The sequence below is a fragment of the Phalacrocorax carbo genome, chromosome 5, assembly GCF_963921805.1.
Source record: "Phalacrocorax carbo chromosome 5, bPhaCar2.1, whole genome shotgun sequence".
NCBI classification, from domain to species: domain Eukaryota; kingdom Metazoa; phylum Chordata; class Aves; order Suliformes; family Phalacrocoracidae; genus Phalacrocorax; species Phalacrocorax carbo.
The window spans coordinates 35,446,859-35,473,059 of NC_087517.1; the positions used below are offsets into that span (position 1 = coordinate 35,446,859).

Below are 26,201 nucleotides of genomic sequence, written 5' to 3' on the forward strand. Positions count from 1 at the left end.
AGATTTTTTTCCTGCAGTTGCCAGTACAGAACAAAGGAGGAGTGCTGCCTTTGCACTGGAAAGATCATGGTGTCTTGCAGCATCAGGGAACAAGAAACTCAGACCAGAGAACACCCATTTCTGAGGAGCATCAAGCAATGTATGGTGAGGTTTGCACAGGCTACCTGTTAGCCCTGCTGAAAACGAAGACTACCAAATTAATAACAGCACCATATCTATAGTACCATTGCTTTCCATCAGAATAATCAAAACAATTTAAATCTCATCAGTATCTCTTGTGAGGGAGGAAATTCTATTTATGAAAGCTCGGAAAAAAAGTGGCAGCGGCTGGTTCAGATGCCCACTGAAAGCTGGTCCCAGCTGCAGCACAATAATGGAAACCCTGAGTGGTGGGGGACATCTCAGCACTGGGCTCCATTTCTGAGCACCCTAATGGCACGTTAGCCATTTAGGTGAGACTTCAAAGCTTAATTATCCTTCAAACAAAGGGAGTGCAGTGACTCCACGTGTTCCACCCTTCAGCTGGAAGGGGCTAAGGAACACTCTAGCCATTGCTCCAGTGCAGTCTCGCCATTGCCCTTCCCCCCCAGCTGGTAGTTTCTATGCATACAATAGGTAGCCCCTTCACAACCTTCTGATTTCCAGTATTCTTCTTCAAAGGTTCAAGGCCTCCATATTCAGTAGACATAACAATGGTCTCTCTCAAGGCTGCCATGCTATGACTCACAGCAAAAGAAACTAACGTAACACCTGCCTTGAATACACAGCTAGGAGGTAAAACCATCTACGGGAAACATTTACAGAGCAATGTATACCTACTCAGCATTGGCCAACAACTTTGAGCATTGCCAGTTTTGGTCACTTTGAGAGTAAGAAATTTTTAAAGCATCTCTAAAGCAGCTGTACCCTGTCTTTTTCCAAAATGAACATTCTTCTAAAGGCATCCCACAACCCTGCCAGGTCAGTTCAGAGAACATGAGCATCTTGGGCTGGAAGATGCTGTTGCCGACAGCGGGCATGGTGGACAGAAAGGGCAGGAGCAGAGCTGTGCCACTGGCAGCAGCGACCTGCCTGCAGAGTAGGATGTTTCTGAGCCCCTCCCAGCATGATGCCAGCAGGTGCTGCTTACCCCCCACCCCCACCTTTGAACACAACCATGAATGTTTTCATTCCTGTCCTTTCTGCACCCAGGTACCTGGAAAAGCCAGGATCTTCTCTCCCTACATAAGGGCTAGAGAGACATACATATGACCAAGTTAAGAAACAGACAAGTGTTAGCTGCATGACTTTAGCCTGCTGAGTTTCTTGGGGCACCCAAGCTGCCAAAGCCACACCTGTCTGGCTCACACATTGTTCGAATATTTGCAGAGCTGCTGGACACCTTGAGCAACAGTGATGAGGCTCAAGTGTTTTTTGAGTGCTTCCAGGTGTGTCTAAGTTGTTTCTGACCTCCTTAGACTACAGTGTGTTTGGCTTACAAAGCTGGCAGGGTCCCCTGGTGTGTTTAGTACTGGTAACTTCTTTGAAGCAGGGAACAGTGTTTGCCAGGTTACCAGTTCTGCGGTGTGTTACTACGCTGAGGAAGCTTGCTTGGAGCTAGGAACAGCCAAAGGTCTAAATCAGCTGGTAAATAACACCTGCCTATGGACGCTTTCCTTTGGAAATACAGTTCTGGGAATTCAGACTAGAGGTTTAATGACACAGAAGAAAAACCCCTGATACTTCCAGATTATGCTGCTTTTGAGATTAAAAGCTTTAAAAGTATTTTTTCCAGGAGTGAAAGAAAATGTCCAAGTCAGAAACTCACTGTCTGGCTAACTTTAAACTTGGACATTGGTTCATTTAAAAATGGACAGACATAAAATATCCCTTTGCTTTAATGCCTGCGTTATACAGCCGGAAAGCCAAAAAAGTGCTGTGCAGTTAAAAAATCTAGCATCTCATGGAAACATAGAGTTTTGACTTTCAAGCTGGAGTCACTCTTCTGCCTCCATCTCTCATGCTTTTTCTGCAGTAAACGTATACATAGTTCAGCAGGCCTAATGCTGAGGTGAGACTGTCCAGGTCCCAGTGCCACAGGGGAGCCTGGTACTGATGCCAAAACCTTTAGCAGATTTATAACCAGAATGAATGTGGCTCCACATGTCAAGAAAATGGGAGTATGATACAAGGTTGGTCATGAGTAGACAGTAGGAACCACAGGGACCAGCCCAGCATCTACTCTAACTTTCAGAAGGAGGTATCAATCCACAGGTTGCTATGGTAAATGACACAGTACTGTGAAACAGTCTGTCTCCCTGCGCGGCATGCCTGTCCTTCCCCAGTCTCAACTAGCCAAGAAGAAATTACAGCTCTCACTAACAGCTTACCCTGCTAATGTCATGGACAGGGCTCTCCTGCTGTTTTATGCTGCAGAGACATGCCCTACAGTCAGGAGCAGCAGGATTTTTGTACAGGCTGGGCAGCAGCCTCAGCATCAGAGGAACCCTACCAACTCCGGCAGAAGCAGAACAGCAGGGCACAGACAGGCATAGCAGGGCAGGTGCAACACTGTAAAGACCCAGGCCATGTCCCGTCGCAAGGGCATTTGGCAAGTACCTCTATTGCATTTGGCACCGGATTAGAAAATAAACCCTACTGATACTTTGAAGAGGACGCCTCTCTCCTTGCCTTGCCACCCCATTTCTTTAAGTTATTCTTTCTTATCTTAGAATAGATGACGGGTGGAAACACTCACTTTGTGAGGAGGATGGAGTGGGGAAAAGTATTACTTTATGCTTGTTTTGTTCTTTGACTCTCTTGAAGCTTCTCTGGCCACTGCCAGAGACAGGAGCCTGGACTTGTTCAACCTTTCATCTGAGTCAGCATAGCAAGTCTTTACCTTCACTTTCTGGCTGGCATGAAAGGGGAAAAAAACAGTATTTGTACTCTGCTGCAGCCACTGTCACGAAAATCCCGTTGTTGTCAGCAAGAGTTAATAAGAATGCCGGGAAAGGCTGAAATGACTGCAGCGGGGAATATTTGTAAAGATCTATTTGGGGCACATCCTGCATTCCTCAAGTGCCTGCAGGAGCGGCTGTGACTAGCAGGGGCAAAATGACTGTACATCCTGGCTCTCCCTACCTAGATGTTCACACATGCACCAAGTATCTCCTGTTTATTGGTATTTTACAAAACAGAGCCCGTTAAGCAGATTACCTTGTTTTAGGGAAAGATGCTGGAAAGCTGCCAATGGGTAGTGTACAATGTAAATCCATTAATCATGCAAAGCCACTGCCATATCTTTACTTAATCATTCAATAGCACTTATTTCTTAGTCTCTCCCATGTTTATATTCAGATAGGAAAAATGCAGCAGTGAAAAAATTCTGGGTTGCTAAGGAAAAAAAGTTGGTAAGCAGCTTCTCTGGAGATGCATAGGAACTTTATACTGATGTAGCACTGTGTCTGAAAGCAGGAAAAGCAGAAATTTAAAAACACTGGGTGTGCTGGGAAGGAAGGGGGTACATGCCAAGCTGGCATACTTTGCTGATAACAGGAATTGCACGCCAGTGGATTTCACATGGGTGTGGGGTGAAGCGGTACGGCAGTGCATGGGTAAGCAATGGCAGGCTGTGAAAAGAAATGGTCAGCAACCCAGACCAGCCAGGCTCTGGGAAAGCAAGGACAAGTTTCAGGTAGTTTGGAAGTGCTTAGTTATGGGTGTGCTAACAGCAACCAGCCTGAGCTGGACCAGCCAGAGCACACACAGAGGATGCAGCAAGACACCCAAAAACTTCATGGGTCAAAAGGCACCAGAGAGCCACAGGCTACCTTTGTGTTGTACCTGAGAGCTGTAAGAGGCGCTGTCCTTCCTGGGCCTTCACACCAATAGGGTAGCTTAGGCTGCCCTGTCTTTCTCACTGTTTACTTGCTTAAAGCCAGCAACAATAATTTCAAACACAAGCAGGGCTGGCCCTGCTGTGGTGCCCGGGCTCCCCTAGGCAGCACGCAGGGCAATGCCCGCACCCTGTGGCGCTAAGGCAGCAGGTCCCTTGAATTCCCCTGTCCTCCATACCTTTGTTAAGGCAGGCTACCGCCTCTCTTTAAATCTCACGTGAAGCTTCACAAGAAGGTTTCCACAAAACAACTGGCTATTAACAAATTAATCTACTCAAGCTCAGAACATCAATATAAAGAGCTAGGTTTTGAGCCATTTTAACCCTGTGGGGCTGCGGACAGGCCCGGTTCAGAAGAGGTGCCTACCAAACATGTACCTGGCTGATCAAAAGTCCTCAATTTTCCCCAACCAGTGTAATGGCACACCAGCAGCTGCAACTGCGTTCATGCAGAAGTGTGATTACAAAGTAATTGAAAGACATTATCAGAATCTTCTTAATACAAAACAGCATCCCTTAACCTAAAAGAGCTTGACAGTCTTCTCTGACAATACAGAGATTAATCATGAAGGTAGCTGAGCACATCAGGGCTAAAATTTCATTTCAAGAACCGTTGGAAAGAGAGTAATTCTTTTCACATTTAACACTGCCAGCAATTCATTTTTCCAGGAGTGCTTCAGCAAATCCCAGAACAACTACTGGAGGTTACTGTGTAAAGGTAGTAACAACAGTTAATATGAAGGTAAAGCTGAAAGCACAAGACAGATACACACATGCTTATCCATAAATAAGACATTGTTCCCACGGCCTCTTTACAAAACTGTATCACCTCCTGTGGCTTCTCATAGCAGACACAGGGGCTGAGTCTATCCGTTCCTTTTCTTTCCTTCCCAGGCTCCCAACACTTGTTTTTTAAATCAGATATGGAATGATGTTTTAAAATTCATGTGGGTAAGTCCCCTGTTTCTCCACAGGAGGGACACAACAAGACAACTGGTCCTGCAAAGTGATGACCCGCCTGTCTCTCAGCGGTGAGGGCTGTTCAGCTGCCAGTGGAATCCCGGGTACATGTCTGAGACTATCAGTTGGGATGCCAACATTAGTGATAGGGCTTGGCTTTTGTGATGTGGTTATTTGCCAAATTAAGACCAGGCCAGGATCACCGTGTTTGTTTACTACAGACCATCTGTAATCAAAAGAAAGTAACAGACTTTGGTAACTACTAAGCTGAACCACATATAAACTAGCGGCCTAAGAGCTGAAAGCGCTAATTTCTGAGCCAGCACATACAACCAGATGCTATTTTCTAGCATCTCTGTCACCAGCCTAGTTTACTCTTCACGGATCTTTTCAGAGGGAACGTCCTTCCCCACCACACTGACATAGATACGGGCTCACTTGCAGCAGTACCACCACCTGCCTGTCCTACATCCAGCAAAAGCCTCTTGTAGGAGAGCGTATTTTATTCTAGGATTTTATTAGTAAGCAAATAACCAACTGTAAATATGCTTTTTCTTTCCACCGTGCTAGATGTTATAAAAGAATACTGGCTCCTTTCACACCGTTTGCTCTACCATGGAGCCTCCTCACAATTTTGGGACCTTTCCCCGTGGATAAATCCATGTAAGGTAACCACCAGGCAGACTCACAGCGGCTCTTAGGCTGCATCAATGCTCCTTTAGATAAGTAACAAGATCCCTTATGCTTAAAAGTGTGGGCTAAGAAGCCCTTGAAAAAGTCTGTAATATATTGATTAGGCAAGTTAAATATAATAAATAAGAGCTTGTGGTCAAAAAAATTAATACTGCCTCTCTATTGCAGATTCAAAGAGAAGGAGGAATCCAGTCAGATTTGTATCACTGCTTCCTTGCTATATAAATAGCTACAATTGGCATGCTAAAAATAAAGCAGATAAATATTTAAGGCCCACTGCTACTTAACTTACTCTTCTGCTTACTTACTTACTGCTTACTGTTGTGTAAATCAGGAATCGTATCAATGAGAACAATGAATTTACACCAGAATACTTTGCTGAAGTCAGAGGGAGGAACTGTGTTACCAGCAATTGCAGACAAGTCCTCCCATGAGCACTAACCATCAGCTGACTGAGCTTTCCTTCCTGCTGACCTACAGGTCCCCTTGACAGCAATGGGAAAATGAGTGCAGGGTTAAATACCAAGAAAGCTGTGTAAATCTGAAGCCATAGAAGAACAAAAAAAAGCTGCTTTACTCAGAGGCATTTTCCTAAAATCATTCAGACTGCACCCATCACAGACACACCTGACCCCCACCAGTGATGCAATGAGAAAATGTATTATGGCAGATAGATTTTCAAAAGCATGGACAGCTAGAATAAGTATCTTGCACTTAGATTAAATAGGGAAAAGGTTTAGAGAAAAAAAAACAGCACAATAAAAAAATACAGTCCTTTTGCCTAATCCATAAGCTAGGGCACAGGTAACATTTAAAACATTTATTTCTCTTGTTAATTTTTAAGCTTAGCCTGAACAAAGGACTGCAAAAAGATATCTACTACCTAGAACAGCTTAGGAGAAACAAATACTCTGAATAGAGCAGTATCCAGCTCAGCATCTATACATGTCAAATAAAATAGCAATTACCATAAAACTACTGTAAAAATAAGTAGCTATACTTTTCTTTCATAGATCATTTTTCTCCCCCCAAAATAACTCAGTATTTTGCCTGTGAAATACTTCAGACTAATGCACTCTTGAAAAAACAGTTGGAGATGAACAAAATAGTCTCAAATGGCTCTTCTGTCTAATTTTAACTCTAAGAAACCATTTTACATCAAATAAAAAGACAACATAATGTACCTGATAATAAATCACATTATTTGTGAGGGCACTTTAGGAACACGAATTATTTGTATTACTGGAATAAACATTCAACGGAATCCACCAAAGCATGTGAAACCATTTGAAGGGAAATACAGTAGCTCTCCATCCTGAATAAACCAAGGCAAAAAAAAACCCCAAACCAAAACAAACTGTGCTTAAGCACATACAGGTATTTTGTTATTGTGATTACGTGGGAAAACTTAAGATACAAAGACTGCCTGTTTTGTTATTTTTTTCTTGCTTTTCCAGGAAACCAAATATTAAGTACCTGGCGTACAAACCTCCTCCAGCAGTTGATCCCACTTCCTTTGACGTTCACCTCCTACAAATGACACAATCCAACGCCCACACACCAGCTCGAAGAAAGCAAGAATGCCGTGGCTTTAACAAACCCCCATCCACTTGGGGCTGGCCAAAGAAAGATAAAACACCCTGTAACTCTGCAAACAAATTATACCCATTGCTGATGTAAAGAGGGGGGAAGGGACAGAAAAGGGGAAAAAAAAAAATCAGAGGAAGCACCCTCAATCATCTGGAACACATATTGAGATTCTAACATGATACCTAGAATTTAAAAACCTCTATTAGCTCTAGTTATAAAATAAACAGTAGGCTGCAACTGGGTAATGACATCAGCTCATAGGGCAGGAACTAGGACCCCAAGTGCTTTGTCCCCAGCTTGGGCATGCAAATGCTATGGGGGCAAAAGGCTGTCTCCAACAGCACCAAGGTCCAAAGCAGGAGAGGCTTTGAGGAGCACAGAGGACCACCCCATCAGTGACTTACACAGGTATAGCCGATTTCTATGGCTGCACAGGCCAAATAAATCATCAGAAGTGAGTAGCTGGGGTCTTTCTGGAAGAAAAAGGATTCAGCAGCACAAAAAGGATTTAGTACTACAGCTAATGTTGCAGTCAGCTTTTTAAGCAGCTAGGTAAGGGTATTGAGGATTATATTAAGAAGTGTTTTAGGGGCCAGAGTGTATTGGGTGGCCTAACCCAGAGCTCCAAATGCCTGCAAGAGAAGCACATACTGGGGACATGGCTCTGCACTGCTCACCTACCACCTTTCCAGTTCCTGAAGTGGCAATTTGTTGAAACCATAGCACCTGAGAGCCCTGCATGCTGCATCCCAGGAATGTGAGCTGTTCCCAGCACTGCCAGCATCACTGCCTGCCACAGCCAGATCTTCCCCCAAGCTCTCCCAGCCAAAAGCTGGTCTCACTCAACTCTCCTCAGCTTATGAGACCTGGGAATGGCAGAGCTTCCACAAGCTGAGTTGCTCCCACAAATGGCCTCCCCCTTCTTCCCCCATTTTGAATTAGATTTGTGAGCAAACAGTTAAAAATACCACCTTTAAGCTCAGAACCCAAGCTTTGGCCTAAGCAACACCACCATTAAGAAGTCGAAGAATCAAATGGGAAGCCAAGAAAACTACGCATAATTACTCAGAGCCACCCTGGAAGGAGGGCTGTAGCAAAAGCACTGAGTCTTTTTTATTAAGGATTTCTTACTGCGGTAGAACACTGCCTAATAGCTGCTGTATTCTGCTTGAGCGAGTACGTTCTCCTTGGAAATCAAGCAAAGGTTTCTAATTGTTTTTGACAGAGTGTGGTCCCCTAAAGCTACATTTTCCATCTGATTCATGCTGACTGACTGTAACCCTACGACAGTTATTGAAAGTTAATTAGCGGTGAAGTGCAAAGAGCTCTAGGAATAAAAATACAAGTGAGAACTGAATGTGGAGTGTCTCCTTTTCCAGCAAAAATACTGTCAAGAAGGTTAACATAACAGAAAAAATTATTGCAAATTGAAAATATGAAAGGGATTCCTCTAATAACTTGGCTATGATTGTCCCTTGGTGCTTAAACAGACAAATGAGAGGTAACATATTTCAAAGGGTTTATTAGGGAAGTGGGTAAGCACAAAATCCAGCATTTCTTTCTTCACCACATTTGCTAGAGAAAGCGCATGAAAAGTTATATAAAGACAACACCCAAATTGCATAAAGACAAATAAAGATACAAATCAATAGCTGCTTCCTTTGGAGACTGAAGTTTGTCAGATGTTGCACACGCTATCAAATCCCAACTATTTTTGCCCTTGTTCTCCACTTCCTCAGTACTTGCAAGGAATAATCCACAGTTACGTGTGAGCCCAGCCAGCGCAGAGCGGGTGTAGGAGGCAAGGCGAGGAGAGCCACAGCCCCGCACCGCCCACTCCCCGCAGATGTAAGCGTCGAGACAAGGTGCGAGGCAGTGGGCAGCCCCCTTCAGGTGTTAAAAAAGCCCATCCTGGCATCCTGGGAATTGGATCCAGCCCTAGACAATCAAAAATAAACCCAAAAGCAATCTTGATGCAGAGAAACGGCATAGTTTTAAGAACAAGGAAGAGAACGCATTGTAGAAAAGCACGTAGGTTGGAAAGGCCAAATGTAGGGCTCAGTACAAAAACAAGACATTGGTGATGCCAGAATGCCTTGGAAAAATTATGTTTATTGATTTTCATAGAATAGGAAAAAAACTCCAGCCCTTTCCACCCCTGACTGCTGACAGTGACTCACAAGCGATCGAAAACAACTGCAGTGAGCAAACGAGGACTGGGCTGAGCTGGACCCTGCTCACGTCTTCACAGCACTGATGGGGGAACTGTGTGTCCTGCTCCAGGCTTTTCTTGCCGCTGCCTAGGAAATACAGAAAAGCTGTGGATGTTCACCTCTATCAAAGCATCTCATAACATTTCATCCAGGGAATTCCTCTAGGTGGGCAGAGGGTCTGATTAACGCACTGGTGACCTGACTTGGCCTTTCCCTCCGGCACCGGGAACAGGAACAGAATTAGGAGGCAAATATTAACCCTCCCCTGTTCAGCTGGGGCGTCTGCCTTGGCCGAGGTTTGGGAAGCACTGCAAGCTGCTCACGCAAACCTGTTTCAGGACCAATTTGTACCCTGACTGTGTAAGTCCAGTCAACGTTTTTGAGACCACAATTCAAGGAAACGCTTTTACTGAACTGTTATATTCATACGATTTTCCCTTTTCTTTCCAAGCGCGCACTCTTAACCCCACCGAAGTCCTAAAACACCAGTGAGGAAACCAAAGGTAGTCCGTAACGCGCCCCAGGAGGTGCCTCCTGAGAGGGGGGCCGGCTCCCCACACAAGTGTTCGGGATAAGGCGGGGTGAGCCTCCCGCCCGGGGCCGGTCCGCCCGAGCGGGCCGAGGGGCGCCGGGGGGGCCCGGGGCCACCCCGCACCGCCCCTTCCCCGTGCCGCGGCCCGCCCTCGCCGACTCCGTCAGGGGCGAGGCCGGTGCCGGCAGCCGCCACATGAGTCCGGCGCGGCCGCCCCGCCGCTGGCAGCGGCCTCGGCCCCGGCCGGGGCCGCTGCTCCTCCTCCTTCTCCTCCTCCTCCTGCCGGGGGCAGCCGGGGGCAGCGGGCAGGCGCCGTCAGCAGGTACTGGCCTTTCCCTCCCGCTCCGGGGCGGGAGGCGGCGGCCTCCGTGGCGGGGTGGGTCCCCTTCCCCTGCCCGGGGCGGGGGTTCCTTACCCCGTCCCTCTGAGAACAGGGAGCGGCGGGACACGCTCTCCCCTCTGTCGGCCTCCCTCGCCCCCGGTGCGGCGCGACCCGCTGCCTCCTGCGGCTGCCCAAAATGGCGCTACCCCGAGGCGAGGCCGGGGTCGCTGCCGCCTTCCCGCCCGCTCCGGCCGAGAGCTAAAGGCGTTTCCGGGGCCAGGCCTGTCCCTGCGGCGCTTTAATGGTTTCTGCTGCTTGTCCCTATCTCGGTTCAGTTTCCAGTAGAGTATTTTGCGTGGTGCCCGGCGGGACAGGCAGACATAGGCGCTGAGGACCGGCCTGGAGAGCTTCCACGAACAAAGCGGCAGCAAGTGCCTCTCTCATCCGCTTCAGTGGCAGAGATTGGAAGGCTGGGTGCCACTGGCGTGGCAGACTGGCCTGGAGCATATACTACTCCCTCTGGCTTTCTCATTAGCTTGGTTCAGGAGAATTGGGTGCAGGACAGATCTTTTATTAACAAGGGCAGCGAAAACCCTAAAGGTTATTCTCTGTTGTAGTAGTGACATGTAACTCAAGAAACTGCTGCCGCCCTTTCCTCGATACTCCCGAGTCTTGGGCATCCTCCAAGTTCGGCAGCAGATGCTGAGTCTTTCCACTGCTTGCAATCTCAAAACTTGAGAGTTGCCCTCTGTGTGTGTCCTCACGGTAGCTAAAATCCTCCTCCATCTCGTGTTTACCTGTTTGGGAGCATCTTTCCTTTCGGAACATGATTGTTTCGCTCTATGGAGCAGTTTTTTTCAAGAAAATGCCTTAAGGGTATTAAGGGGGGGGCTAGGAAGATACTTTCTAGCATTGTGTATGGAGGATGTTACTTCTAATATGAATGGATAGTTTATCTGTAGTGGCAGAAGATCCTAATGCACCCTGCAGGGAAGGTGTGGGCACTCTCGGCTGCGTTTTGACCCTGCTAGGGTATTGCCATTTCCCATCACTGGGTTATCTCAGTCTTAGCCCTGGGTAGTGCCTGGCCTCACCTCTTGCTGTGTCAGTCGGCAGCACTTTGCGGAGACAAATGAATCCTTTTGCAGCTTTCTCTGAGGACCTTTATGGAAGTGCCTGTCAAGAGGTACAGACAGCCCTTGTCTGAAGGGTTGTGCTCTGCCCCACTGGATTTGTTGTGGATGAAAATCATTTTTTCACAACAAAAATGCCCAAATTTCAAGCTTAAACCAATTTACTTTAGCAGGATCATCTGTGGACTCTTTAATTCTGGAATGACTTAAACTTATATAAGAACATCCACACAGGTATTTTTCATTGGCTTAATTAAATTGGTTAAAAAAAAAATTAGCCTAAGTTCAGCTTCCATATAGAGACAGGTTTTTACGTGCAAACAGTATCTCCTTGTCCAGATTGAGACACTTTTGCACATATTCATTTTGCTGTTTTGAGTGTATGACAGTGTTTTAGCAGTTACTACTGATCTTGGCTTAGACCTACATTTTCTATTCAGTGAGCCAGATGATGCCCTCTGTTCAGATCTGTAATTATTTCCTTTATTCTTGTCTTTAATTATGTTCCTGGAACACTGCAGTAATGCACTGTAGGGTATATTTTACACATGTATAGAGATTGGAATGCATGTAATTCTTCAAAGTTTGCTCCATAAATCTTTTAGGTGCATTTCTGCTCATAAGTGCAATTTAATTCTGAAGATCGTAGGGGGTCACTAAACGTTTCAGGAGAGTTAGACTAATTAGCATCCCTAATTAAATGACTTACAGCAAGCTATCAGTGCAGTTGCCTTACTACATGTCATGGCTGCACTGTCAGGAAAATCTGTTTTGAAGAGAAGAGTTGTGTTATTTAACGTTAGAAACACTTCCGAGGGAGAGGAGTATGATTGTTGCGATCAGGAGCCATGTCATGTGCTAAGTGACTATTTTAATATGTAAGCCTGTTTACCTGCTCAGACTCCCACAGTTGCATTTACCACTGGTATAAGCATCGACTCCGGTGGAGTTACACCCACTCGTGCCAGCAGTGAATTTGGCCCAGAGGCCCTATTGCAGTGCCATCAAAACACTGACATCGAAGCCAAGCTTTTAGGGATTACATTTTTTTAAAATATCACCCTAGATTAATATTCCCGCCCCCCAAAGGTGTTGCAGTTTACTCTGGAGCCTAAGTGACTTGATGAGAAGTCTGATTTGAATTTTCATCTAAATCACATCGAACATGCTACTCTGCAGCATAGCTTGTACATTTGTTTATCTGCAAATTGCTTGTGATCCCCTCAGCATGTACAATGATTAAATGGAGGAAAATGATACATTTGTATTTGATACCTGCTTAAAATTAACTTTTCTGCTTCCCCCAGGTAGAAACTGTAGCTTTTTGCAGGAAATGGATGTCATCCAGAAACAGGATGAAAACTGTTATTGCTATGTGCAAAACAGAACCATTCACTTACAGTACATTTGGTCAACTCTTCAGGTAAGAGACCATTTTGGAAATCATTCAGATATGCAATACATTTCACATGAACTTTTGCCAGCAAAGTGTACGATCAGTTAGCAAGATCAAAGCAGTATCTCTGTGTCATCAGTAATTTGAACAGCATGTAGGTAGGACCATATAAAAACGCAGCACTGTGATCCTCCACTTCAGATGCAGTTAGGTTTTATCTCCCTGTATTAGAAGGATGACAGCCAGGCTTAGAGTATGATGCCGCACAAACATTAACTTAGCGTTGTGTGTTATTCTGTTGCACACCTTTTCTACTGATAGGCCACTGTTAACCTCTGCAACAAATATTTTTGCTTGTCGCCAAAGGCCTTTATAAAACTAAATTGGAGGATAAAATGCAGTTCTGTGATTTGCTCGCTGTAGCGTACCAGGCCACAAGTGTAGGAACCAAAGGTGTATTAAACTGTGACTAATGAGAAAAGGAGCAGTAGCAGTGTGTTTCTGTTTTTCTGAGTAATAGAGGGCCGTCTTATGAGAAACATGTTTAGAGATTAGCTCGAAACAATATAAAAATCTCTTAACAGTGGAAGCATTAATAGCTAAAGGAACAAGCTGACTATCTGTTGACTATCTGTGTGGTTCTTTTCCCCCCCCCGGGAACTATGTCTCAAGAAAAGTGAAGGAAACATTTTCACTTCATTGCTGTTGGAGGAATTTGCTCTCAGATACAAGTAGCACATCTGTTTGTCTGTTTCCAGGACCATTTTCCTTAGGAACATGCTGCAGATGTTTCTATGAATGGTAGCAGACTTCAGGTGGTGAAACCCTCCAGCAGTCAGACAAGCTTTCCTGGAGTAAATGTTTAAAAGCAGGAAGTTCAGATTTTCCCCACAACAAATTGCTTGCTGACGTGTTGTCTTTTCTCCCAGTAAAAGCCTGTTTTATTCCCTGTTGCATCACTTTTTTGTAGATGGGTCTTTGTTGTCTAATAGGCCCTAACCAGGAGCTCACAATGAATCACAATCTTCAGGAAGATCATCCCATCTCAGAAGATCAATGAGACTTTTTACTAGTTTGGTGGGGAAGGATGCTAGGAACTAGCAAGAAACCCTAAAATACCCAACAGGAACGTGCTTATATTTAAATTTCTGGTTCTGTTATTTTTCATTTTCCTTATCCTGTTTCTGTTGCTAACATGAAAATGGCATTATTAACTACAAGCAAAGCACGTCCGGTTTCTTACAGTTCAGAAGGGAAATGGCGAAGCATATGACATCCACAAAATAAACTGTGGGTAGTCAAATATTGATGGTTTTGTTAGAAATTTGTGAGTGGGTGAGCATCGTGGTAAAACCAAATCCACTGAGCTTGTGGATGGATTGAGAGGCCCCTCAATAGAACTTACCAGATGTTGAGTTCTCTGAATCACCTTGTAAGGCCTAAACAATTAAATCCTTGCATAATATTAATAACCAATATGAAACTACTAAGAATTGCACTAGCATTTTGTTCTCAAGCTCTCTATACTGATTCTGATTATCACTCGTATGGCTTATATGCTGTGTAGTTCAGAAAAACAAAAAACCCCAGTGATTCTGAGCTACTTGTCTGCATATTCTGTTGTTTGTTTTTAGGTAACAGTTAACAGCAGAGAAATGTTCAGGTTTGAGCCAATTTCAGAAAAAAGCAACTGTCGTAATTCAGAAACTGTTTTTGAGTTTGCTGCATGTGCTATTCAAATCCTCCGGAAACCAGAGACATCTACAGTAACTTTCATAAGCATAAAACAATATGGAGAGGATATTTGTTTCAACATACAGCCCTTTAAAAACGAACCGTACACTGTGAGTGTGAAACGAGAAAGTAAGTAAAGAAGCTTTCAGTTTAGATTACAGATAGATTGGTATTGCCAGGGTTACTGAACATACTGTCTCTTCTGTAAGAAGCTTGGGACTTTTCTGTTGGTATTTTATATCATCAACATTTCAGATTGAATCAGTCTAAAGTCCATTTCTATTTTTCCCCCTTTTTTTAGTGCTAGATGGAAAACTCTTGCTTTTGTTTGTAGCTGGAATTTTTCTGTACCATTTTGCAAACAGCCTGAGCAGGTGAGTACTGGCTGCTGGTTTTTGACCTTCTTTCCCAAAGCCTGTGCATCTTTGGTCTGTTTTCTAAACTAATGAGGTGGTTCTTTGGAAAGTGAAATAAGGAAACTGAACATATATTTAAAACTTCTTCGTAACATTTGTGTTTGGACAGATTGTGAACTATCTTGGAGTGCTGCACTCTATTAGCTGTGGTAGGGTTCTCGTATCCGAGCTTCCTGCACTGGGCGACACCAAGACAATCCTCAGCGAGCAACCATATAGATTCAGAAAAATTCTCTCTCCCTTTCGTACAACAGTGAGGTTAGCTGAATGCTAAATAATGCTGCAGGTATTATGAATGATGCCTTCCTGCAGCGAGAAATGCTTAGGATGAGGTCATCTGGGTCCTTGTCTGCCTCCACATTTGCCCATTGTTCTTTTGGTGCACATTTTGTATAGCATGTAAGGGAGGATACTTACTGTTATAGCAAAACGTGTCCCATGACTTCAAAGCAAAATGAGTCACAAATTAATTGTCAGGAGGCACCTCGAAAACAAGCAGAGCAGCAACAGGTTTTATAGAGTTAACTCCGAATTAAAAAGTCGGACTTTATAAATGTATAAGCTTAGGAAAAAAACTAGTGGGTTTGTGGAGGACTTCTTACATTTTAAATTAAAAACATAAAACTTTTCTTGCAGTACAGACCCATATCTATACATAGAAGAAAGTGAAATTACTAGAAACTAGAAGGTCAGTCAGAAGTAGTGTGAGCTTTAAAAATATCCAACACAGTCTCCTAGCCTGTAACAATTCCAGTGACCTTAAGTATCTGTTGGGAATTTTTCCTTACACTGATTTAATATATAACTGGACCTGCTAATTATGTAACTACAACTCTAACTTACAGCTGTGTTAAGTTCTTACTGAAGATCGCTACTGTTTTTACAAACGTTGGCATCTTAACCAATTACAAATTATACTTCTCACCGTATTCTCTCTTGCTCTCTTACAGGAGTACCAAGTTCTTTTACCTTTCTGGAATAATACTGGGTGTTCTTGCTCTACTAGTCTTTGTCCTGTTGACACTTAAAAGGTTTATTCCAAGGGTAAATCTACATTTATTAAAAAAATAATAATAATCAACATCATAATATAGGAAGTAAAGAGTACAGAGCCAGATTCTGATCTTGCTCTGTTTTTGTGGCCAGGTAACTCCACTGAAATGCCTGCAGGGTTGGTTGCATCAAGTAAATATAATTGGGTTAGAATCAAGTTCCAGTTAGCTTGCTCCTGAGTCTAAAGTAAACGGGAGATTGTTGATGTACAAGAAGAGTCTATTCTGAAACAAATTATTTTTATTGGACTAGAGCTAAGCTTAATTTTGAACCTATGAATCAATCTAAATCAAAATGTAGTTTTAGTCACAACTGGGACAGATTCTCTTCTATTCACTGGGGACAATTCATTGCAAGGCAGATTTGAATTTTTCCTTTACTTTTACAAAGTCTGTGCATTTGCACAATATTGCTGAGATATGTTAACTGGAAATACACTGCAGAAGGCTCAGGCCATGACATTGGGATGTGATGCACAAACACGGAGATGCAGTTGCTCCACTTAGAATTGATGTTGTTTAGTTGTAGCGTGCAGAGTACTGTACAGTGGAAGTCTAACATAGCTCATAAGCCCTGTAGATCTACAGAATATCACATCTGGTTTTACCTGATTCTGACTTGAAATTTTTTTATTTTTTAAGTTTTTTAAAAATTTTCCCCCCCCTCTCATTTCCAGCACAGTACCTTCTGGATCTTAATGAGTGGCTGCTGGATGTCCTCCCTCTATTTTATTTACTGCTTCAAAGAGAATATGCAGTGGTTGTGGTCTGAACACAGAAACTACTTGTTGGGTAAGAAAATTATCAAAAAAATGTACTGCAGATTTTGGTTTAATTTAGTGGTTAGATGAATACCTGCCAATAAAAAACCAAAATCAAGCGATTCATTTCTGGAGTACTTTTTTTCTCCTGAGCCGTAGATGTTGGAATGTTCCAAAGGTTCCTAATCCACTCAAATGAGCATTTACTCATATCGTATCATTAAACAGGGAGTTTGATGTAGTGGGCCAGTAGGAGCTTTAAGAGCATATTTTGCCTATATTATTTGTTTATTGATTTGCCGTTACATACTTGCCCTGTAACAGCAAAAGGGCAGCTGTGCTGGTTTGCGTTTTGCTAGATCTGGGAACTGGATGTATAAATTGCTAACTGGATGTGCTGCAGGGGCTGACAAATCTATTGATCTGGCACCTGCCTCAACACTCTTGCACGGAGATAATTCATGTGCAGCTCACAGCATTAGCCTGAAGGCTGTTCACAGATCACCTTGTGAACTCTTCACACACTTTTGAAATATAAAGCACATACAGAACACCATGCATGTGTCTATAAGACAACACAAGGCCAACTTCACATCAGTTGCAAGCTTTGTGAACCAAACTACTGAAGTTTATATGGGTAGTTTGCATCTTTTTCTGTTTCTACAGGGTATTTTCTGGCTGTTGGAATTATCAGCTTTGCCACTTGCTATCAGCACGGACCGCTTACTGCTGAACTGAGCGTAACCTTGTTCATGTGGACCCTACAGTTAACAGCCTTTGTCTTGATTTATTGTGGTGTCACCATACCTCAAGTTGCGTACGCAGTAATAGCAGTCAGCCTCTGCTCAAAAGGCCTGGGTTACCCGCTTGGTGCTGCTTGTCACATAGGCAGGTTTGTATGTATTTGTGAATGTCCAAGTCCCTATGTCACCAGGAAATACTGGAGGCTGATAATGAAAACACCCTTACATTTCAGTAATGATTCATAAATTTGCAGTGCTGGTTCATATTTTTACCAAATGTAAAGCTGCAGTAGAAAAGATTTAAATCCCTGAGACTCAGGAATTTAGTTATTTTCCATCTGGAAGTTTTAAGCACGAGTTTTGTCCTATGGAGAACAGAGAAAAGTGACTGTGCTTTTAAGTACAAATGTAGCACCTTCTAGTCTGCAGCATATGGTAACCAAAACATTTCTGTTTGGTTGATTGATTATACTGCAGCAACAGTGCCTTGGTTTCATGTGTAGCAAGAGAATCTGCAGGTAACTTGTACTGAACCTTAGGGGATAAAACAGCGTACTGTCACCTAGGAAGCAGATGTTAAAAAGTGACAGTCCTTGTTGGTTAGTGTAGAGTTCAGAGACTAAAAACCTGCGTCCATAAAAAATAATCGTTTCTACTCATTTTAGTTTCCCAGGATTATTATCCTAGATGTACATGTCTACCTTTAATCTGTGGAAACAATCTGTTATCACTGTGGAGGCATTCCCCGGTACTCCCAGAGCCCCATTTATATTGTGGCATTTGGAAAGGGAACTGCTTGCATATGTAGACCTTAGTTTGCTAAGTATTTTCATCAGCAATATGGGAACGACGTGTTTGCTCATCCTTGATTTTGAAGCATGTTGTATCACAAATACAACACTCGAAGATTCTAAAAAGTCCTGCCAATTTACATCTGTTTTTTGCCTTCAGTGATGGCATTCAGATTAAGAGACTGTAGTGCAGACTGTTGTAGCTGTGGACTTCTGCTGAACTGCAGAGAACGAGGAAGAGGCAAAGGCTAGAACTGGCATAACCAAAAGAATCAAAACCAAGTAATTTCATTTTTAGTCTTTTACACTTTGTTTAGTTTTGAAGAACATATTACTTGCTCTGCTGTTCTTTTCAGATCTTGAAGTGTGGACTGGGTTGAAGGTTTTTTATTTTAGGCAGAGTTTATAATTTGTTGAAGACTGATTTTTGCCTGCAGCTGAGAAGCACCAGCTGTTTCAAAAGCGACATATTGGATCAGTACTTACCTGATGTAAGCAGGTTCAGCTCACTCTGAAATCTCAGATTTGGCTACAAGTTCATTCAGAACATACCTGTTTTACCGTGAAACTCTGTAGTTTTTCCTCCAGGTGGACTTCTGTCTGTTTCTCACAAACTGATGCTTCTGTAAAGCCAGAAAGCACCAAAATATAGCTCTACAAATTCCTCTTAGGAGAATAAGGGTGGTGTTACTTTTTTTCTGTTTCAAAACACTAAGCAGTAGCACCAAACTCAGGCTGTGATGCCAGATACATAGTTCAGAGCAGCAGATACATCAAAATACTTAAGAAGCTTGCATTATTTGTTGTTAAGATCAGTGTTGATGCCACTGAGCCAGCAGGACCTTTACCATTTGACCTAAATAAGGGCTACAGTTCATTCTTGCTTTACAAGGAAATAAGGAGGAAAGTGAATGCTGCTGGTTGGAGCAGGTGTTTTTATACAGAGCTGAAAGTTTTATGGGCATCCAGCCCTTGCTTATCTTAACTCATCACAACATTTAAATTGAAAGCAGTCGACAGAAGGGAACAGAACATGGCACACTTTCTAATTGATATCTAATTATATTATACACTGCTACGCAGCAGCTAAAAAAACATCAGATTGTAAACATTTTGGCCTCAGACTACTCAGTTTTGTAATTTAAAGCAAGATTTAAGAGAAGCGATCTAGTAAACAACATGAACAACTCATAACAGACTTAGAGCATTGCTTATCTTCAAGTTACATATGCAGACTGGGTTTTGATTCAGCCCATGTCTCTTCACAGACACATCTTGCATATTGCACCTAAAAATGGCTGAGCAAGCAGCCATCTATTTAATTCTATGAGATTTAGTCCATGCATTCACAATAAGGACCTGATCCAAAGCTCATCTGAAGCTCATTAGCTATCATTCTGTGGAATTCTACAACTTTGGTTAAGTCCTAGGATAAACAGGCTGGCAATCATCAGACACCTTGTCCTAAATTTTAATGCAAGAATCTAGATTGTCCTCTTAACGGGATAGAAGTGATCAATGCATGTTAATAGCAGGTAGTAGAGAAAAAGGACGACAGTAATTGTTTTCATTTCATTCTAGAAAAATTAAGAACCACTTTAAATCAAAGAAGTTAGTGTTCAGATGCCTTACTGAAGAGGAGTATCGAGAACAAGGTGAAACAGAAACTATCAGAGCTCTGGAGGAGCTACGCTCATTCTGCAGGAACCCTGACTTCCCATCATGGTTAACTGTATCCAAACTCCGGTCCCCACATAGGTAAGAAAATCTGGCCCCTCTAAAACAGGAGGTGTGTTGCACAGATGCTGGTACACAGCAGACCCAAACACTATTTCAGGTGCTGTTCCAGGTGCATTTACCTTGCATGCAGTCAGATCTGCAGGCAGCTATATCTACTTGAGTAATCCCACTAAAGATCATTGCCACACCTCTCAAGGATATTACTTGCTGGTGGAATCAAACCCCTTGTTTGTTCCTCTCTGACCATAATAAATTGCTCTGAGGGTTTGCAGATGTTCACAGCTAATTTATGGTAATGGCAGCTTTTCCTAAAATTCACAGCCTTCCTACACTGCCTCTGCAAGCTCCTGCACAGTGGCTCAGGTGGCTGCCTAGCCAGTGAAATGCCCCTTTCTTCAGTTTTTAAGAGCGATATGCTTTTGCATTGTGTCAAATTGGGGCACGCTGAAGATTGGTCAAATATTGCCTGCATTAAGCTCTCCAACTGCAAGCCTGGCACAGCCAAGAAATCCTATTACTTGAAGTATCAACCACTTCCAAAGACTAAGAATACAGAGAAAAAAAAAAAATCAGTGTCTGCACCTAGGAGGTACAATAGGTAGAAGAGATAGTTCAGATACAGCTTAAGTTTGTCTCTTAAGAATACGCGTTAGGAAGGGAAGGGTCAGATGAGTGCAGATAAATTCTGCAGAAAATACTGCAAAATATAAAATTAATCATAATAGCAGTGTTATTTCCATGAGAACTGAAACTTTGAGGTATCAGAAGCAGAGTTTCACATATCACCCAGTCACAAGAACTTGGCCCTTGCTACAGAACCAAGTATCACAATTTCAAAGGTGCCCAGTCAGCTTGGAATTTAATCAATAAAAAGTTAAAACTAGTTTCAGAACCTGCATCTCCCTTGGACGGGCACACAGCCAGCCTCCCTGGCAGGTTTTCTAGATTAACTGTTAAACTATTTCATTGTCTAAGATACTTGCATTCTGTAGCATGGTTGAGATATGCAAGAAGTGAAAACTCACTGCAGTATTGCAAAACAAAATACTGCCAAATGCACAAGACAAACAGTTGGGGCACATCTTCTATCCATCACTTAGTTAATATTGTTCACTATAAAAACACAAAAAGGAGAACCAACAGAAGCCTGATTTACAGTTGAGTACCCTTCAAGCTTCCATTAAGCATCAGAAGATAGTTCAACACAAGGCAAACCTGCAAAACACAGCCAGTCCAACTCTGTTCCTCATTTAGACTAACAGTGCTTCCAAGAAGAGCGAGGTGACAACATTCATCTCACAGAAATGTTAATCTAAAATGTAAATTATTGATCAGTTTACCAGAACTCCAGAATGTAGCGCATTTCCTTTTTCTTACATTTCTCTGATGCTGTCGACACTTACCCAGGTGTCAGAACTGCCGTCTGTTTCCACACGTTTGCCAGAAACCTCCAGCTCCGTTCTCTCTCTTCAATGTAGCTGTCCACTGAAAGTAAGACTTGTGGTGCATTGGAGTGTAGGGACAGTGCTAAGTTCATGCTTTGGTCTGCCAGAGCTCCAGTTTGGCATTTACTCAGAGCAGCTGCAGAATTCCTAGGCTGCAGCTCCAAGTTCACCAAAAGCAGGAATTCTCTGGCAAGACTTCAAGACTTTAGCTCAGCTTGCCCAGAGTGTGCATGCAGCACAGAAGCAAGGTGATAGCATGGCAATGTAGGAACATGAAGTTCTCCTCATTTTTCCTTTCACTAACAATGTCAGCTTACCTGAATTCTTACAGCCTTTGTCTCAAACATGCTACAGCTTTATTTTTAGAAGCTAAGGTACCATCTATCCAACTGCACAAATGCTTACGCCAGATCACCCCACGAGCAGTGACAAGATGTGAAAATGAAGTTAGATCTTCTTGCTTAGTCACAAGACCTTGCAGATGGCCTCCAGAGGAGCAAAAGTTACTTATATAGAAAAGACTGAAAACTGAAAAGATGAGGCAGGAAAACGTATCTTCAGGGTTGCTGCCATCCATTGCAATTTACTCTGTTGTTCACGACTCTCTAGCTCATGCTGCAGCTTCCCCTCATCTGTGCTGCCTGTGGGCATGTCCTTATAACATCCCTGCTTAATTGGCAGCATCCCCTGCATTTACAGTATTTTCTCCATTCCTCAGCTGATCACTTCTCCCTTTAAAAATCTGGCAGGTTTGCAGGTTTTGTTCTGGGATCTCCCCACATCTCACCTGCAGAAACAAAGGCGCATGATGAGGAATATGGCATTGGGAGCTCCTTTCTGGAAGAGCAGCTCTTTGAGACAAGGGCAGAATCTGAGCAGGATGACCCAGCCAATTCCATCCATGAAGGTGATGAGGAGGATGAAGATGAAAGGCATAGACAAGTTTCATTTCCATATGCTACTGAGTTGCTCTGAGCTTTGGGAAATAACCAAAAAAAAAAAAAAAAAAAGAAAGGAAGAACACGTGTCCTAGAAAGGAAGGATACAGACTAAGAACATGCGTGATGATTTCTTGTGGTTCCTGGTGGGCAAACAAGGATTTTTTGAAAAAAATGTTTCCTGTGTCATTGTTGTTGCCTGAGTAGAGCATCAGAAGGAAACCACATGGATTGTTCAACTGAAGAGGATTCTCATGATATTGGTACGTTGACTGGGAAAGTAAACGTTGCTTATTTCCTAAGCAGGTACTGGCAGCACCCTGTCCCACCAGGATGCCTTGTTTTTTCAAGGATACTACCTCTAGAGAACAGAGACTGTTTTGGCCCTCTTCATAGTGAAGTCCTCTGTGCTGAGCACTAGATGGAGGAGAAGCCATTATTAATACTCTACTGTTCCTAAGTACCCTATGCGTCAACAATTTTAATAATGCTGTTAGTGTGCTGATTATTTATTGTTATCGTTAGTGAGACTTTTCAGTGCTAAGATCAGTAGAGAGTTAACACAGTTGAATGAGGTTTGTTGGCTCTTCTGGCTAGGCTTGCTGTCTGTTAGCTTCATTTTGCCTCTCCATGTTTGCTTTAAGCGCCTCTTACTCTTCAGAACCCTGCCTAACTTTTCAGCCTCTGCTTATATTGTTCTGGTTTTGGTCTCTGCTCTAATTATACTGCACTTGGTTCCTTTCGTGTCTTTGTTTCTTCACATACTCTTCTTCCCTTTTCTACAGGTCCCTCTCTCCTGAACCTTTCCTCAGCCCTCTGCTTCTCCACCTCTGAGTTCTGTAGATGATTTAGGAGAGGATTTCTGTCCCCAAATGTGTTTTTCCTGTTGCGTTCAGTTTCACTGCCACCTTACCTCAGACAGGGCCTGCCTTCCATTCCAGGCTTCTCAACAGCCCAGAGAAGGCAACAAAGGCTGAGGCTGTTTCAGCTGCTCAGAACTGCTCTGTCAGCAGGGCCGGAGTGATGCTGTAACCATGTAATTGGGAGTACAGATAACCCACGTCTAGCTCCGCTGCCCTCAGAGTACTCGGTAGTTCGCTGATTGAATAAAAAGTGGAAAGTAATTCCTGGCAAAATGAGGAGGGGGGGATACCTGGCTCCCACCTCCCCTTCTTCAGTCCTCTTCGGGACTTGGCATAGGAGGTGTGTGGAAAAGAAAAGAACAGGGACAGACGTTTAGACAGTCAGATGTCCTTCAGCATATGTATTACACAGTCCTAGGCTAGGGAGTAGATCACGTCCCCTCAGTTCATCCACCTGCAGAGGTAATTTCCTTCTTTTGTTCTTTAGACTATTGCTATATTCTTTTATCCTCACCTTCATGTCTCCAAACTGCAGAAAACAAATGACCATTAATTCTGTCACTGTCTTATCTTACAAACCCACCAGTGTGGGTGGTGGGAAGCAGTTAGCTCTCCAGAAGCGCACTTCAGACCAGGATGTATTTGTTTTCTAAGGGCTATCTTTGTAACATGCCCAGGGATGCAGCGTAACTTCAGCAGTGCATTCACTGTCGTGGTTTCTCATCGTCCATCGGTGGACAAGGGAGAAAATCTGTTACCTCTGACAGTGCTGGGAAGTGCTGCTGTACCACGTCCCAAGAGCTCCTCTGTATAAAAAGACTCAGAGTTCATGCTTGAAAGCCTTATTTACAAGGTCCTTCCTCCTTTATATTCCTTCCTCCTTTATATTCCTTCAATTTTGCTTAATTTTAAAAGGAACTCTTCCATTTTACAGTAAAGAGACATATTCCACCCTTTTGTGCCATAAATTTATAAATACGTAAGCAGAATCTATAGCATGTTTAGCAGAGAGACGGCCTGTCAAGCAGGTGATCCAAAGTACGCTCACTGGTAAGTCCACAAGAGCAAGGGAGTTCTGTTCAGGAAGGCTGCTGGCAGCAGGAGCCACCTCTAAGAGAGGCTGCTACTACCAAATTCACTGTTAGTTTGCCAGCCACACTCCGGAAGGCGGGCTTGGCTTGGGGCGTCCTGTCACTAGCCGGAAGCATTGGCTATTGTGAAAACGGAGGAAAGCCTCATTAACTCTGATGGTTTGGAAGGCTGGAAAGAACTCTGAACAGTTGTCTTGGTACACTAAAGATTTATTTTACCTTTGCCTTTGTTGCCATCATGAAAATGAAGTACTCAAAATTACTACACATCAGTCAGAAAAGGCTACTTTAAGAGATGTCTTAAATGTTTTTCGCATGTTTTAAAGCACGCAAGTTTTTTCAGTGTACTTTGTAGCTAGCTAAGAACTCCCATCCATGTGATTTGAGGTCAAGGGGGAAAATCACATTTATCCTAGCTTAAACCCACAGTTTTGCTTGATTTCCTCTCTTTACTGAGCTAGTGATGATTATCCTTCTATAAGTACATTTGATGTATTTATATACAATAGCCCAGATAATACATTATGATAATATTTTACCTATGCAATAGGTTAAATGGAAAAGCCCCCAAAAACCAGGTAATTACATTTTTCAGACACTGTCCCTTCTTATAAATTATTCGGAATGCCACCAGGTACACCTACTCGCACAAGGAAAAAAAAAAAGAAAACCCAGAGAAACAAAACCAAAACCCACCACCAAAACCCAACCAAGCTACGTTTTATGTAGTTGCAAAGTCCACTGTTTCCGAGGGATGAGTAAATACTATCACCGGTAGAGCAGGACACTACTAAGTACATGCAAGACAGAAATGCAGCAGCACATGAGAAGGATGACAACTGCTTGGGTGGGTAGCTGAGACTGACCTTAAACATCCCGCCAAGCCTGTTCCAACACTGGAAGCATTTGATAAACCCCACCAAAACCTACTGCTGTCGTTTGAGCCCTTTGCCAATGGCGAGTTTACTTGCACAGTGCTCCTGTGATGTATGGAGCTTACGTGGGTTTACTGAAACACAACTGTTAAGTATTGTCCAGTGTTCAGCCAGAAAATCTGGGAACAGACTCTAGATGTTAATCTTTTGCCTTAACTGTTATAAAAGCTTTTCTTCATTCATGAAGGATGAGTTACATTTGTCTTCTGTTTCGTGGTGTTAGAATTTTATATTTATTTTGTATTCACGGTACATCATACTCGATATATGATCTTGCACTTTCAAGATTATTTTTTTTTTAAATAAAAGTATTTTTCAACTCTGTGGTTCTCCTTCTCTACACATTTACTCTTTTCAGAACAGCAGGACATATGACGACGAGCTGCCACGCAAACTGGGTGTGTTTATGTCCCGAGGTTTTCTCCCTCCTTGCAGACTTAAGGAACAGTAGCTGTGCATTAGCTGTGGTTGCTCCAAAACGGAGCATCCCCTCTACCTCGAACGCGTCTCCCCGAAGGAGCCTGCCCTTCCCATTCTCCACTCACGACAGGTCCAAACCAGCGCCAAGCCAGATTCGTAAGGTGACAAATAGGTCTGGCAGTTACATGCAAACACCGCCACTAGGATCTCCTCGTCATCGCTTCTGTATGCATACAGATTAAGCATTTGTAATAGTAAAAAACGAACCATACTAGACCTGAGATAAAAATAAATTCCAGCCAAATGCACTGGGCATGTGCAATAGTGCAAATATAATCAGAAATAATTGGAAGTATTTCCCTACGCGCCGACGTGACCTGCACTTAGCAGCCTCTTACCTCAAAGCTGCTAGGTGACAAACGCCATCCCATCTTGACCTTCACTCATCATGTCCTGCACGCTTCCGTATCAGCCCGTTTGTGATGCACATTGGTGTGCATCCTTTACATCCTCCTCACCCGGCAAAAGGAAACTTGTGCCTACAGTCCGATTTTAT

The 26,201-nt window shown here is 43.2% G+C and overlaps 1 protein-coding gene and 1 long non-coding RNA gene across 3 annotated transcripts; one reads left to right on the top strand and one right to left on the bottom strand.

The window, feature by feature from the left end:
* Positions 1 to 8,622: 8,622 nt before the first annotated feature.
* Positions 8,623 to 10,593, bottom strand: LOC135313405 (uncharacterized). Its single transcript, XR_010373048.1, has 3 exons — positions 10,281 to 10,593; positions 9,301 to 9,420; positions 8,623 to 9,058 (listed from the first exon to the last, which is right to left on the bottom strand). It is a non-coding gene; the product is annotated as an uncharacterized LOC135313405 (long non-coding RNA).
* Positions 9,945 to 25,547, top strand: NEMP2 (nuclear envelope integral membrane protein 2). 2 transcript variants are annotated; one of them, XM_064452007.1, is made up of 9 exons: positions 9,945 to 10,187; positions 12,628 to 12,743; positions 14,351 to 14,579; positions 14,752 to 14,824; positions 15,817 to 15,910; positions 16,596 to 16,710; positions 17,346 to 17,571; positions 19,795 to 19,971; positions 21,361 to 21,962. In XM_064452007.1, the coding sequence occupies exons 1-9, from the start codon at positions 10,061 to 10,063 to the stop codon at positions 21,440 to 21,442; spliced, it is 1,239 nt and encodes a 412-aa protein (XP_064308077.1). In that variant the 5' UTR covers positions 9,945 to 10,060; the 3' UTR covers positions 21,443 to 21,962. The 2 variants fall into 2 exon arrangements, with proteins under 2 accessions (XP_064308077.1, XP_064308076.1); XM_064452006.1 differs by lacking the exon at positions 21,361 to 21,962 and adding an exon at positions 22,148 to 25,547 and having other exon boundaries at positions 9,954 to 10,187.
* The last annotated feature ends 654 nt before the right edge of the window (positions 25,548 to 26,201 follow it).

Excerpts from the sequence above, each read along its gene's own strand:
- NEMP2 (XM_064452006.1), top strand. The coding sequence starts at position 10,061 with ATGAGTCCGGCGCGGCCGCCCCGCCGCTGGCAGCGGCCTCGGCCCCGG. Across the intron at positions 15,911-16,595 it reads TTAAAAGGTTTATTCCAAGG|CACAGTACCTTCTGGATCTT; the intron begins GTAAATCTACAT and ends TCTCATTTCCAG. Across the intron at positions 19,972-22,147 it reads AAACTCCGGTCCCCACATAG|GTTTGCAGGTTTTGTTCTGG; the intron begins GTAAGAAAATCT and ends AAAATCTGGCAG.